This window comes from Emydura macquarii, unplaced genomic scaffold (assembly GCF_026122565.2).
Source record: "Emydura macquarii macquarii isolate MOO-44397 ecotype Brisbane River unplaced genomic scaffold, CSIRO-AGI_Emac_v2 contig_2422, whole genome shotgun sequence".
NCBI lineage: Eukaryota > Metazoa > Chordata > Testudines > Chelidae > Emydura > Emydura macquarii.
Window position 1 is genome coordinate 43,302,068 of NW_027132559.1, and position 14,738 is coordinate 43,316,805.

The 14,738-nt window shown below is 41.8% G+C and overlaps 1 protein-coding gene across 3 annotated transcripts in view; it reads left to right on the forward strand.

Moving 5' to 3' along the window:
• MYO3A (myosin IIIA) overlaps positions 1-14,738 on the forward strand; it is a 175,805-nt gene that overhangs the window by 61,263 nt on the left and 99,804 nt on the right. For 2 of the 3 annotated variants that reach the window (XM_067562385.1, XM_067562386.1), the window contains exons 1-2: positions 10,968-11,102; positions 13,957-14,102. In XM_067562385.1, coding sequence (XP_067418486.1) covers positions 11,091-11,102; positions 13,957-14,102 — 158 coding nt within the window. In that variant the 5' untranslated portion in view covers positions 10,968-11,090. Of the gene's footprint in view, positions 1-10,967; positions 11,103-13,956; positions 14,103-14,738 lie in introns of those variants that run through there. The other variant, XM_067562387.1, reaches the window with a different exon arrangement.

A 14,738-nucleotide genomic window follows, 5' to 3' on the forward strand; every position in this document is an offset into this window, starting at 1 on the left:
TCCATAATAGTTTAATGAAACCCTCCTATTTTCTATTCACTGTTCAGGAATAGAATTCTGGAACTAGTGGGTGTGTGTGTGTGTGTGTGTGTGTGTGTGTGTGTGTGTGTGTGTGTGTGTGTGTGTGTGTGTGTGTGTGTGTGTGTGTGTGTGTGTGTGTGTGTGTGTGTGTGTGTACATCCCCTTGCCTTCTGATGAACCATTGCAGCTATACCATAGCCAATGTTTTAAACATTGTTTTAAAACAAGTGTGTATGCTCTCACAACATCTTTTCCTCCTAGTCCCATGTTTATCCCAATCCCTTTTCTCCAACATACCTAGATCTAGGATACTAAAGCATAAACCTGTTTTAGGTTTACAAAAAGAATCAAAATGCTGCTGCAAAAATCATCTTCCTGGCTCATCATTTCAAGTGCATTACTGCTTTCCTCCTTTCACTAGCTCCCCCTTCTCCATCATCTCAAGCTCAAACTACTTTTAAGACTCTTATGACTTAACCCCACCCTCTTTTCATCTTTTACATGGCATAGAGCCATCAACCCCATCTCCTTAGTGATGCCAGCCTTTATAGCCATTTAGTAAAACTTCCCAAGAAGCACCTTCACCCTTTCACCCATGCCCCCCCCCCCCCCTTTATGCATAGGAGGAGCTCTGTGGAAAGATCTAAAAAGCTACTATGTTATTATTCTCCTTTAAATGTCTCTTTAATACCCACCTATGCTGTGATGCTTACAAAACACTTGGTAATGGTTAAGCAGCTGATGTGCTCTGACTGGTGCTTATTATGCTAATAATAATTGTCTCACTGTAACCTTGCGCTCTCTCCATCTGTTTGTTCTATTGTTTTATTGTCTATTGTCATATATTTGATTGTAAGCTCTGTGGTGCAAGGATCATATTTTTGTTATGAGTGTGAACAGTGCTCATCATAGTGGGCCTCGAATCTCTGACTGGGGGCTGTGAGAGCTATCACAGTATATAAATATTTAATAATAATAATAATAAAAGACTCGTTGCACTACTATTTTCTTATTTAAATCAAGTCCAAGATTGTAAGTGAGTAGTCTAATTCCCAGGTATTTCTTCTATGCTAATTTTTGCAATGTGCAGCTGGCATGATACCTGCTGTCTGAGGATACTAAGCAAAAATATTCACTTTTCACTAGTAAGTCAATGTCTGGAGTTACCAGACATCAAAGGCAAGAAACATGCCTGATCTTTTCTGAACACACCCATAATATTTATTTTTCTTATCACTAAGTGGAGTGCCTTCCTTTCTATATGTGTGTGTGTGTGTGTGTGTGAGGTAGTCCATATATTTGCGTAACTCATGCATTTATTTATCAAACTGTCCATCTTCTTAAGATTTGCACTTTCGTAATTAATGAAAAATGTGTTTGCAGTGGATTTTTAGATTTCCTTAGAAAGATCAAGATAGTTAAACAGTTGAACTGAGTTAGCAGTTTTTCAAAAAGACTTTTATTAAGGGCAAAGAGCAAAAATATAAGTAGTATGGCAAGAGACCACCCTGGCTTAACCAAGAGAACTTCAATGATCTCAAACTCAAAAAAGAGTCCTAAAAAGTGGAAACTAGGTCAAATTACAAAGGATGAATATAAACAAATAAGACAAGTATGTAGGGACAAAATAAAAAGGCCAAGGCACAAAATGAGATTAAAATAGCTACAGTAACAAGGGTAACAAGAAAATATTCTATAAACATATTAGAAACCAGAGGAAGGCCAAGAAGAGGGTGGACCCGTTACTCAATGAGAGGAAGGAAAAAATAACAGAAATGTTATTAAAATAACAGAAAATAATAATAAATAATAATAATAATAAATAAATATAAAACATAACAGAAAATGGCAGAAGTGCTAAATAACTTTTTCGTTTCAGTTTTCACCAAAAAAGTTTAGTATCAATTGGACCTCTAACTTAATGAATGCCAGTGAAAATGAGATAGAACCAGAGGCTAAAATAGAAAAGAACAAGCTAAAAATTACTTAGATAAGTTAAATGTCTTCAATTCACCAGGGCCTGATGAAATACAAGCTAGAATACTCAAGAAACTAATTGAGGAGAAATCTGAGTCATTAGCAATAATCTTCGAAAAATCATGGAAGATGAGAGAGATTCGCGAGAATTGGAAAAGGGCAAATATAGTGTCAGTTATAAAAAGGGAAATAAGGACAACCCAGGGAATTACAGACCAGTCAGCTTAATTTCAGTACCCAGAAAGATAATGGAGCAATAATTAAGCAATCAATTTGGAAACACCTAGAAGATAATAAGGTGATAGGTAACAGTCAGCATGGATTTGTCAAGAACAAATCACCTCAGACCAACCTGATAGTTTTCTTTGACAGGGTGACAAACCTTGTGGATAGGTGGAAGTGGTAGATTTGGTATATCTTGACTTTTGATGCAGGCTCACATGACCTTCTCATAAACAAGCTAGGGAAACACAACCTAGATGGAGCTACTATAAGGTGGGTGCATAGCTGGTTGGAAAACCATTCCCAGAGAGCAGTTATCAATGGTTCACAGTCAAGCTGGAAGGGCATATCCACACAGGTATCAGTTCTGGGTCTGGTTCTGTTCAATATCTTCATCAGTGATTTAGATAATGGCATAGAGAGTACACTTATAAAGTTTGCAGACGATACCAAGCTGGGAGGGTTTGCAAGTGCTAGGATTAAAATTCAAAATGATCTGCACAAACTGGAGAAATCATCTGAAGTAAATAGGATGAAATTCAATAAGGACAAATGCAAAGTACTCCACTTAGGAAGCAAAAATCAATTGTACATATACGAAATGGGAAATGACTGACTAGGAAGGAGTATTGCAGAAAGGGATCTGGGGTCATAGTGGATCACAAGCTAAATGTGGGTCAACAGTGTCACATGGTTGCCAAAAAAGCAGACATCATTCTGGGATGTATTAGCAGGATGTTGTAAGCAAGACACGAGAAGTAATTCTTCTACTCTACTCTATGCGGATTAGTCCTCAACTGGAGTATTGTGTCCAGTTCTGGGCACCACATTTCAGGAAAGATGTGGACAAATTGGAAAAAGTCTAGAGAAAAGCAACAAAAATAATTAAAGGTCTAGAAAACATGACATATGAGGGAAGATTGAAAAAACTGGGTTTGTTTAGTGTGGAGAAGAGAAAACTGAAGAGGGACATGATAATAGTTTTCAAGTACATAAAAGGTTGTTACAAAGAGGAGGGATAAAAATTGTTCTCATTAACCTCTGAGACAGGACAAGAGGAAGTTGGTTTAGATTGCAGCAAGGGCAGTTTAGGTTGGACATTAGGAAAAACTTCTTAACTGTCAGGGTAGTTAAGCACTGAAATAAATTGCCTAGGGAGGTGGTGGAATCTCCATCATTGGAGATTTTTAAGAGCAGGTTGGATGGACACGTCAGGGCTGGTCTAGATTATGCTTGGTCCTGCCTTGAGTGCAGGGGACTAGACTAGAAGATCTCTCAAGGTCCCTTCCAGTCCTACGATTCTGTGATATTTGGTCCAGTTTTCATTACAGCAGTAGTAAAGAAAAAAAAACCTAAAATGTTGTTAGAAAATGTCCAAGTTAAAAAAAAGCTGGCTAGCTTTACGCTTGATTAGTTGCTGAAGTGCTGGAAGAAATGTTGCCTACTGTGGCATGACATCATCTTTCCCCTATGTGCAGAAAGAGCCCAAAGAAATATCATTTGTCATAAGACTTACACTCCATAATCCGATATGCCAGCTTACTGCCAAGAGCAAAACAGTATAAAAAAATCAGCCTAAAGAAAATAGTGATGAACAGTTCAAATTAAATCAGCTTTTTATGGAAGTTAAAAATAAATAACAGGAAAAAGAAGAAATACTTGGATTCTCTTAATTATTACTATTCAGTGAGGAGAAACTAAACTTAGGCTGAGCAGATTTTGCATATTTAACATTTCTTTTGTTAGCTCCTTATCAATGTAGAAAGGTATGATTATTTATAAAACCTGACAGTGAAATAATATTAAATCTCAATTACTTCCTTACTTTTGCCTTTAGGTTCAAATCCTGGTCCCTGTGCCAAGCCTGAGTAAAAGAGGTTAACCACCATGGAACTCCCCTGTGATAGCGAAGGGACAGAAATCTCCTCCTCCTCCCCAACCCTAAGGTAGCACAGTCATTGCATGGGCACTAATACAGCTTTTGGGCTGTAGTAGCATCTGTGGTTGCTGCACACCAACTCTGCAGTGTGTTTTGCTGGAGGCTTCATGTAGTCATAGATCTATGGGCCAGAGCCTGGTCCCAAGACTCCCCTCTGTAGCAGCAGGGATGAAGCTCCTGCACAGCAGAAGTCTATGGTATGCAAAGAATGTGGAGGCCATGTTATGACTCTCCTCATCCTGCTCACCACTATACAAAAGAGTCATAATGGCTCTGCTGGAGAAAGAGCAGGTTTCACTCTTCATCACACACAGTAAAATAGATAGAGGCAACTACAAATATAAGGATTTTGGATGTGTTTCTTTTAAAATAACAGGCTGATTTACCAGGAAGGCGTTTTAATGCAGCCTTATTTTTAGCATCTATGCAAAGTGACTTTTATATGATGGACAAGTATAGTTGTGCCGTGAATCAGATTTGAGTACATGCATTCAAAGTAAAACCAGATAATCTCCTGTCAAATGTCTTCCCCCTCCACCATAGCATCTACAAAGTCTCAGCCTGCAGATTTGCTCTGAGTATTGGACACCCACTACTTCCACTCAGTTGCTGATGTGAATTGCTGCCATTATGAGAAAACTGCTTCTTTTCTTATGGATAAAATCAAGTGGATTCAGAACAGGCAATATTTGAAAAGAACAAAAGCTAAGTTATCTCTGCTTGTTTTAGCCAGTCTTGTTCACTGAATTTCTGGATGTTTCCAGAGAATTTAATACCATAACCTTGGCTTTGGATCCATTTTCCTTCATGGTCGATTAAGGCCATTGGGAAAGAACTGAATTCATTGCTGATGGAGATTGCCAGTGCGGTTAGTGGGATACCAATGGTTGAAAAGAAACATATGTTCAGCGTCTGTTCAAAGAGCCATCCCCAGACACTGACAGGCCATCCAGTATTGATTGACCAGTATCTGATATTCCAATTTTGGTTAAGATTATGGAAACAGTTGTTGTCAGAGAACTCTCACAATGTATTGAAGCATCTGACTTCCTTTACCCTTGCCAGTTGGGGTTCTGTCCTGAGTAAACACAAAACTGCGCTTCTTGCATCTCTTGGTTTTGGGTAAATGGTTCATGCTGCCATGATTCAATTTATCAGCTACCTTTGATATCATGCATCATGAGGTGCTGTTGAGATGCCTGCAATAGAGCTAGTTAGAATTTTTTCAGTGGAACTCTGTTTTTTTGGAAAATGCCAGTCCGTTGAACCCAAAATTTCTCAAGAAAATGAGTCCGATTTGATGAACTCTCGCTGAATCACAGGCAGGATTCAAGTGGTTCCCTGTCTGCCAGGCAAGTATTCCATCAGAATCCTGTCTGGTTCCCTGCAAGCTTGCCTGGCAAGCTGTTGGGGAGCCCTGCTATGTGAACTGCCCTGGGGTCAGGGACCCCAGGCTTCTAGAGTTTGTGGCTATGAGGTAGCACTGCCATGTGGACTGCCCTTGGACCAAGTACCCTGGGCTTCCACAGTCCACAGCTCCAGGGCAACTGCATCATGAAGCCAGGAGCCTGGAAGCTCTGGCAGAACTGATGAAATGTCAATATCACTCAGCAGCAGCTGGTCCTGAGGAGCAAATTTTGTTTCCAAAACACAATGTGCTGGTGTTTTCAAAATGAAATTTTAAAAATGTTGGTTTTGTTCCAATTCAAAATGAAACTAGATTTTGAAATACTAGAATTTCTCACCCACGCAAAATTCAGAGTGTTGGCCAGGTCTATCCAGTAGACCCTTGGAGGATCAGAGGTGACAATAGTACCTGATGATCCACAGTTTGGAAGGCAGCTGACAAATCAAATTCACCTTAGCATGGAAAGGGCTGATCTCAGGTGGTAGAGCTGGTCAACATTTTTTGACAAACATTTTTTGTTAAAAAATGGGGTTTCTGTGAAAAAAAATCAAAATGAACATTTTTGGAGAAAAATGATTTTGTACTGTTGACATTTTTCATTTTGATTTGTGGAGATATGCCCTTCTTCTCTCAGTTTTCTCTATCTACCTCCCCCTTCTTCCTCCTCATACCTCTCCCAAAAACTTGGGGAAATTTTTTGAGGGAGGGAGGGAGAGAGAGAGGGAAAAAAAACACTTTTACTTTTAAAGGTAACACTTTCCTTCTCTTTTAACTTTCTCTTTAAATGAGAGAAAATAACACAAAGTAACAATCTGACTTTCTTCCAGTTGGATAACAGTAACAAATTGTGAAATGTGGGTGGCAAAAGTTGGAAAACAGTAAGAAAATGGAGTGCGGAGGGAGTTTTTTCCACACTTACTTAATTTTTTATACTTTCCTATGAGAAAACTGTTGTTTCCCAATGAGAAGTTTTTAAATGGGAATTTTTCGTGTGAAATTTCCACCAGAAAAATTCCCATTTTCTGGCCAGCTCATCCAGGAAGTTTCATTCCTTTTGCATTGAGAAATCCCATGGGGTAATATAACTGCTCCTGTGCCCTGAGAGTGCTTTCACGGATTACCATCAGGGTTCTGTGCTGTCACTCCTTTTATTCGATGTGTATCTGAGGATTATAGGAGAATTCATGAGGAGAGAGAGGCTAAAGCTATCCCTCCTTATTGTTACATCTTTTCCAGCCCAGAGCATGTGATTAAAAGTCTCTCTCGATGTCTAGGCAAGACTGGGCCAGTGATGAAAATGAGTTGGTTGAGGATCAACCTAGCTGAGCCTGAGGGAATTGTGGCTGGTTGAATGAAGTAACCAGAGGATCTGGCCCCTTCTGACTGAGGATAAGCATTCATCATTTATTAACAAAGTTCAAAGTTCACAGTGTGGGAGTTCTGGTTAGGTTCCATACTACTATTAGACTTTGATTATCAGTCACCATGTCAGATTTTGGCCAGGAGCTTGCAGCCTCTGCTCCTGAATGTAGACCTTGTTACCAGGCTTTTGTCACCTATAGTCTAAAGAAGAGTGTCCTTTACATTTGTTCAGAAGCTGAAGCAAGTGCAAAATGTGGCAGCCCACCTATTAAGTGCACAATTACCAGACATGACACCAACACTTCAGGATCTGCACCTACTGGTTTCTGGGTGGAACTTATGGTGATATTTTTGACTTCTAAAGTCATAAATGACTTGGGATCTACCTACCTATAGACTAACTTTCCCCACATGTGATATGGCTTCTGTTGTGACTAGTAGAGGCATTCAATCTAGAGCAGTGGTTCTCACAACAAAAATGTTGGTGGCCTCGGAATATGGCCACCAACTCTTGCTGGTGGCCGCTTTGACAAATTTTCCTAAAATATTTAATTAACTTTAGGAAAAACAAATAAATATGCACATATACATGTCCAAATCATTGTGGTTTATTTATGTAGTGTTTTTTTCAGACTCAATAATAAAAATAATATACAGTTGTATTTTGGTGCCCCTGACCCCCGCTGCCTCCTCCAGGCCCCCACCCATAGCTTCTGGCCCCCACTGCCTCCTCACCACTCCCCTTGGGCCTCTGCTACCTCCTTCAGCCCCCCGTCAACCACCCAGACCCTGCTGCTTCCCCCCCCATTTCCCTGAGCTCCCTTCCTCAGCCTTGCACCTCAGGCTCACCCCGCTCCTTGCCTCTTGACTACAGCCCCCAGTAAGGCTAGCCCTTCTGAAGCCCAGAGCTGGAGCCCTGCAGCTGCAGCTAGTGTTGGAGAGAAGCTGAAGCCCAGAGCCCTGTAGCTGAAGCTGTGGTTGGGGGGGGGGGGGGGGAGGGCTGAAGCACAGAGCCCACTGCCAGAGCCCCAATGCTGAAGGGGGAAGGGGGAGTTATGCCCACCCCTGAGCCCTGCAGCTGAAGTGGGGGGGGGGGGAAGCAGGCACTGAAGCCCACCACTGGAGCCTCTGGTTAAAGCAGGGGAAGGGGGCTAAAGCTCGCTACTGGAGCCTCCAGCTGAAGCTGGTGGGGCGGGGAGAGGTGGACTGACTCAGGTGAGGGGGGCTGAAGTCCTCCATCGGATCACCTGGGCTCTGCAGGGAGGGGCAGCTGCTTTGCCGCCTTCCCTGTTTCTGCCCAGGAGGCTGTCATGGCCACAGGAAACCCCATGGTGGCTACATCTGAGAAACACTGATCTAGAGCTCCCTTGTTTTATAAGAGAGGGAGCTGCTGACAGGACATACTCCATGGTCCTGAAATAAAATCCATTGTGGTCAACTGGAAGATACTTGACTTCAGTGGGCTCTTGATCAGACCCTATGAAAAGCCCATGATTTTGGAATTCACTCCCCATACCTTGGTGGGAAGTAGCCTGGATTTGCTGATCTTCAGCTCATTCTACAAGTCCATTTTTAACAGGGGAGATTTTGGGCTGGATGAAGGATATGGAGATTTAGGTTTTGTAACCATTTCTTGTTGATTCATTGGGGGGTTTTTTTGTTTAAGAACATAAAGAGTGGCCATTCTGGGTCAAACCAATGGTCCATCTACCCCAGTACCCTGTCTTCCCACAGTAGCCAGTGCCAAATGCTTTCAGAGGCAATGAATAGAACAGGGCAGTTATCAAGTGAGCCACCCCCTGTCATCCGGTCCCATCTTTTGACAGTCAGAGCTTTAGGGTCACCCAGAGCATGGGGTTGCATCCCTGACCATCTTGGCTAATAGCCATTGATGGACCTGTTCTCCAAGAATTTGTCTAACTCCCTTTTGAACCCAGTTATACATTTGCTCTTCTCAACATACCCTGGTAACTAGTTCCAACAAGTTGACTATGCAAAGTGTGCAGCAGTTCTTTCTTTTGTTTGTATTAAATCTGCTGCATATTGATTTCAGTGGGTGACCCCTGGTTCTTGTGTTATGTGAAGGGTTAAATAACACTTCTTTATTCACTGTCTCCACACCATTCATGATTTTGTAGACCTCTATCATATATATCCCTCCTTAGTCATCTCTTTTCTAAGCAGAACCATCCCAGTCTTTTTTATTTCTCCTCACATGGAAGCTGTTCCATAGCACTAATCATTTTTGTTGCCCTTTGCTGTATTTTTTTCAAATCTAATATATCTTTTGTGAAATGGGTTGACCAGAACTGCATGCTGTATTCAAGGTGTGAGCCTACCGTGGATTTAGATAGTGGCATTATGATATTTTCCATCTTAGTATCTAGCCTAGTGGTTCCCAACCCCTGACCCGTGGGCCAAAAGTGGACCTGGGGGTCTTTCAAAGTGGCCCGCCGCTCTCCTTCTGCTTGCCTAGGGACCCAGGCGGAGCACGTTGCTGTGGGGCTGCAAGACTGGTGCAGGCTCTGCTGCAGCTAAGGGGTTGGGAGATCAGTGCTCCCCTCCCTCTGGCTGTAGCAGGGAGCATGGCAAAGCGCTCTGCCTGGGTCCATAGGCGCTGGGGTCCTTGCTGGAGCCAGAGGGAGGGAAGCACTGATCTGCCATCCACCTGGCTGCAGAAGGAAGCCACTGCCCAGGGACCCTGTTGGAGCGCACAGGGCTACAGGACATGTGCACTTCCCCTGCTGCAGCCCAGGGGACAGGAGATCAGGAAGGAGGGAGACAACCTCCTCACTGAACTCTTTCTGTTTGGCTGCAGTAGGGGAGTGGGGGGAGGCTGCTGGCGAAGCAGCCAGGACCCACCATCCCTGAGGAGGGGCAGGACTCTAAAAATCAGTGCCTTCCTGTTGTCCTGCACTTAGTATCAAAATATTTACTTTAAATATATAGTGATTTGTAGTCCTTAATGGTGTATATGCCAATACATTTTTTTCTGAGTTGATAGACTGGTGGCCCTTCAGGGTTGTAAAAATGATATTTGTGGTCCTCGAGTCAAAAAGGTTGGGAACCACTGACCTAGCCCTTTCCTAATGGTTCCCAACATTCTGTTAGCTTTTTTGACTGCTGCAGCACATTGAGCAGATGCTTTCAGAGAATTATCCACGATGACTCCAAGATCTCTTTCTGGAATGGTAACAGCTAATTTAGATCCCATCATTTTTATCATTGGGATTCTGTTTTGCAATGTGGATTACTTTGCATTTATCAACATTGAATTTAATCTACCATTTTGTTGCCCAGTCACCCTGTTTTGCAAGATTCCTTTCTAACTCATCACAGTTAGCTGTGGAATTAACTGTTTTGAATAATTTTGTATTGTCTGCCAACTTTGCCCTCTCACTGTTTACCTCTTTTTACAGCTCATTTATGAATATGTTGAACAGCACTGGTTCTAGAACAGATCCTTGGGGGACCCTACTATTTACCACTCTGCACTGTGAAAACTGTTTTACTCCTACCCTTTCCTTCCTATCTTTTAACCAGTTATTGATCCATGAAAGGACCTTCCCTCTTACCCCATACCTACTTACTTATTGTTGTTTCTATGGTTATGGTTATATTTTCAATGTTGGAGGGCCAGCTAAGAGCCTGCGATAAGTCTCTAAATAAATCATAAAACAAAGATGTACCAGTGTCAGTACTGTAGCTCTAAAAGAAATAACGTGCACTAAAGGGTGCAGTATATTTTTAAAAAATTACTTCTCCAAGTAATGTTTGTGGTTTCCTTCTCCTAAAAAGGACATCAAAATACTGTAATTAGTCATTAAAAATGCAGTCAGATTACTTATAAAAGCCTCATTTAGAGCTAACTGCTGCTCCCAATGAAGTCACTGGAAGTGGGAGATGTTCAACACCTCACAGAAGGACTGAGAGTTTAGTACTCATTTACGGGCAATTGGAAAGATACGACTGAGCTTTTGAAGGGAAAAATCCTTAACATCCACATTCTCAGGATGAGGTGGTGACGGCACAATCCAGATGGAATTTAAACCAAAGTAACTTCCACTCTGAAAATTGCTTCCCTGTGTTCCTTTAGGTGTGTCTGCACAGCTGACCAGCACTCGGCTCCGTCGGAACACATCTGTGGGCACCCCTTTTTGGATGGCTCCAGAGGTTAGATAACATTTGAAAACATTTTGTCTTTACCTCTTTTCCAAATTGCTTTTGTCTGTCTCTCTGCTTCTCTGCCTCTTCCCTTTGATTTTAGTAGTTTTAGCAAACTGAATGGAAATGTCAGCTGGAAAAGCCTTTTACCCTGTAGTCTTAAAATGCTTGCATTTTCTTTTAGCTGTTTTACTTTCATGCAATATTAATTCAAATGTATTTATTTTAAAACTATGAAGTAAGAGCAAGAAGAACTGTGTAGATCATTTGTTGCTTGGAGGAGAAAGCATGTTCTGGAATCAGCTTCTTCCCGGGGGCTGAAAGAGCCCATGGTTATATAGTGACTTCAATCCTCTAATTTTAGATGCCAGGCCAGCAAGACTATTTTTAAAGTCTGAGACTGAGAACTGTGTGATCTTTTTTCAATATTGTAGATTTTTACAGCAGAAGTGAACTAAATAGAAGGTTACTTTCTTGATCTTATGTATTTTATTTGTGTATCTCACTGCTCTGGAGGCTTTTAATACAGCACATTTTTAATTAATAGCCACAGAAACAAAAAATTAGCATGAATAAGTAAAAATGAATTATATATATTTGAAGCTTAGTCATAATTTTGATTACTTTTTAAATCTAGAGTAAGTATACAAATGGATATTAGAAACTCCAATAGAATAAATTAAGTTTGTTAAATACGTATATGCAGCAAAACATTTTTTGCAAGAAAATAAAAATGTTTTATAGTATATGCAATTACATTATTTATAGGAAAAAACTGTACTTTCTTTGTTCAGACCAGTAACTAATTAGCTGAAGTTTCCCAACTCATCTGTCATTGTGAATTAGCTGAAATGGATTTGAAAATAAAGTTTTAAATTAAAATTGGCATTTCTGAATGTGCTGCTAACGGCAGCCATTTATTAAGAAATTATTTCTGCGTGAAACTGGCAGAATGGAGGACCAGTGGGACACACTGTGAACCAAATTTCTTCTTTGATGCTGGTTTCATTGCAAAGGAAGAGCTGCATGGTGCCATTGTCCCCCACACAGGAATAACTCACACAAAGGAACAAAAACTTTACAAGTATGACCTTGCTGAGTTTCTTCCAAATTCTTCTCTCTGGTGTAGGACATGATTTGCTTCCCCTCTACAGAAGTAGTCTGGCGCTCCACCATCTTACCCCTCAGATCACCTGACATCTGCATAGGTTTTGGCATTTTCAGGAGGCAAGAGTCATCCACATAGACACCCCTTGCCAAAACTCTGCCATTCTAAACGCATTTCCTGCAGCAAACGTGGCTTCCAGGGATTCTCCTTATTGCAGCTGACCAGGACTCTCCTTAAAAAGGGGTTCCAGAGAGCAGAAGGAAACAGTGCCCTTTAATACAACTTTTGGCTTCCACTGCTTTTCCTCACAGGCTTGGGGTGGAAGAATCTGGAGGAGCCAAACTGGCTTCTGCTCTGTTTCCTTCAGCTCTACAGAGCAGGATTCTACGAAGCAGCTTCCATGAGGTGCTGGAAAGGAGATGCATGCTCCAAAGGCAGAATTCTGCTCTTCCGCAGGCTCAGGCTCTATGTGCAGATGCAGAGGAAGCATGGGGCACTCTGTGTTTATTAATATTAAACAAGGTGTTTTAGAGTTCAGGCAGTGAAGTTCTTCTGCTGATAAACCAATATGCTCAAGACCGGAGTATTGGGACAATGTATTGTTATAAAATTCTGGGGTAGTCTTTAAGTTCTATTGAATGTGAGCAACATATTTTATATTATTTTTGTCAAATGCACATGACCCCACAGGGGTTATGAAAGTCATTTTTAAAATAAATAAATGCAAGCAAAAGGGAAACTGCTTTAGACCCTGTTTTACTGGACTGTAATCTTACCAGAGACAGAAAGTATGTTTTTTTTTTTCTGCAGTACTCAAAATGGGGGAAGTGAAGAATGGAAGACATAGGTATGATGTGCCCATTCTTAGGGGCTCAGCTCCTGGTGTCACTTCAGCTTTCATTTTTTTAAAAAAGGAAATTTCTAGCCCTTACAGCTGTGAAGAAAACCAATGCATTGTCTGCCTGAGTCTGCAGAAAGTCTGAAACAACCGTTCTGAAAAGTCTGAACTGTCACATTCTTCTCAGTGGGATATTATCTCCAAGATCCATTCCTTTGGGTGACCCTGCTAACATCACCTGAACAGAGGACTTTGAGCATGACAAGAAGAGAATAGTACAGTGGACCCAGTCCACCCACCAACCCATCCAAACAGATATCCCAGCAGCCAGAGGATAGGTTCGGAGGAAATCTTTCTGCCCTTGGTTCTCTAAGGGGAAGAGGGACCATCTCTTCTGTTCCATAGGGGAATCCTGCAGCCAGTCCTGGGAAGAGTGCAACAGAAAGAGACCGTCTACCACTGCTGCTGGGTCTCTAGGAAGGGAGGAGGTTCATGCCATTGCAGTTCCAAATGGGTATGATGGGGCCGTAAGGCAGAGCCATATTGGACTCCAAGTTTTGGTGTGCTGCTACATTCCTTTAATACTCAGGTGCCAATGTGGCATGGTGTATAGGTAGGTAGGTAAGTATTCTCCCTTCAACTCCTATAGCAGAACTGAGAAGCAGGGGTATGATGTAACCATTAGTTTCCTCTCTCTGATTCCAGCACTGCTTTTCTGCAACATGACAGGCACCAGCAGGAGACTTGACTATGCTAAATGTAATTTAAATGCTGATATTTCAATATATTCTAGTTTATCTATTGCAGCAAGTTTCTCACCCTATGGCGGTTCAGATTGCTGTGCTTTTCAGTTTAGATACTTACGAAAATTTTCAAAAATGAACAATATGAGCTGAAAAACTGTATTCCTCTAACAGGTGATTGCATGTGAGCAGCAGCTGGACAGCTCCTACGATGCCAGATGTGATGCATGGTCACTGGGTATCACTGCCATAGAGCTAGGAGATGGAGATCCACCTCTTGCTGACTTGCATCCTATGAGAGCGCTTTTCAAAATACCAAGGTAATGTCTTCATACCCTTATTTCTCACCATATTAGTCTAATCCCCATGACTTTCTCCTACCCCCTCCAAACTTGGGTACCTTTATATCTGACAACTGAATATCAAGAACTAATTCTGTCCAGGGAGCAGTACAGAAGCACACTGTCCCAGAAATATTTTCTGGAGACAATGTGCCTTAAGCATATACTAGTCTCCCGGAGTGCAAGACTGATTGTGGCCACTGAATCCACCTTTGTCAGATTTCAGCATGCATTTCGTCTGCAGGGATAGTTCTGCTGCCCCATGCTGAAGGGACACAGGACTCAGTCAAGTCCTGTATGTGCTGCTACAAAAAATGATCTGAGATTGAGATCTGAGTCTGATTACTACAAACAGGCCAGAACAGCATGTGGCTAACTCTTCTTCTCAAATGTCTTGTGAGGTTCCATCACCACCACCACCCCTGCAATGGAATAAAGGTCCCCTAGTCATACATTTTTCCTACCCAAGCCCAACTCCTTCCTGTTTCAACACTGCTGTCCACACACGCTGCATGCAGCCAGCACTCCTTCTGAAGGTGATTGCTTTGAGGTTTAGGATTGAAGCACCCACAATGACTTGTCCTCACGCTGTATTCTGAGGAACTACTGTCTTAA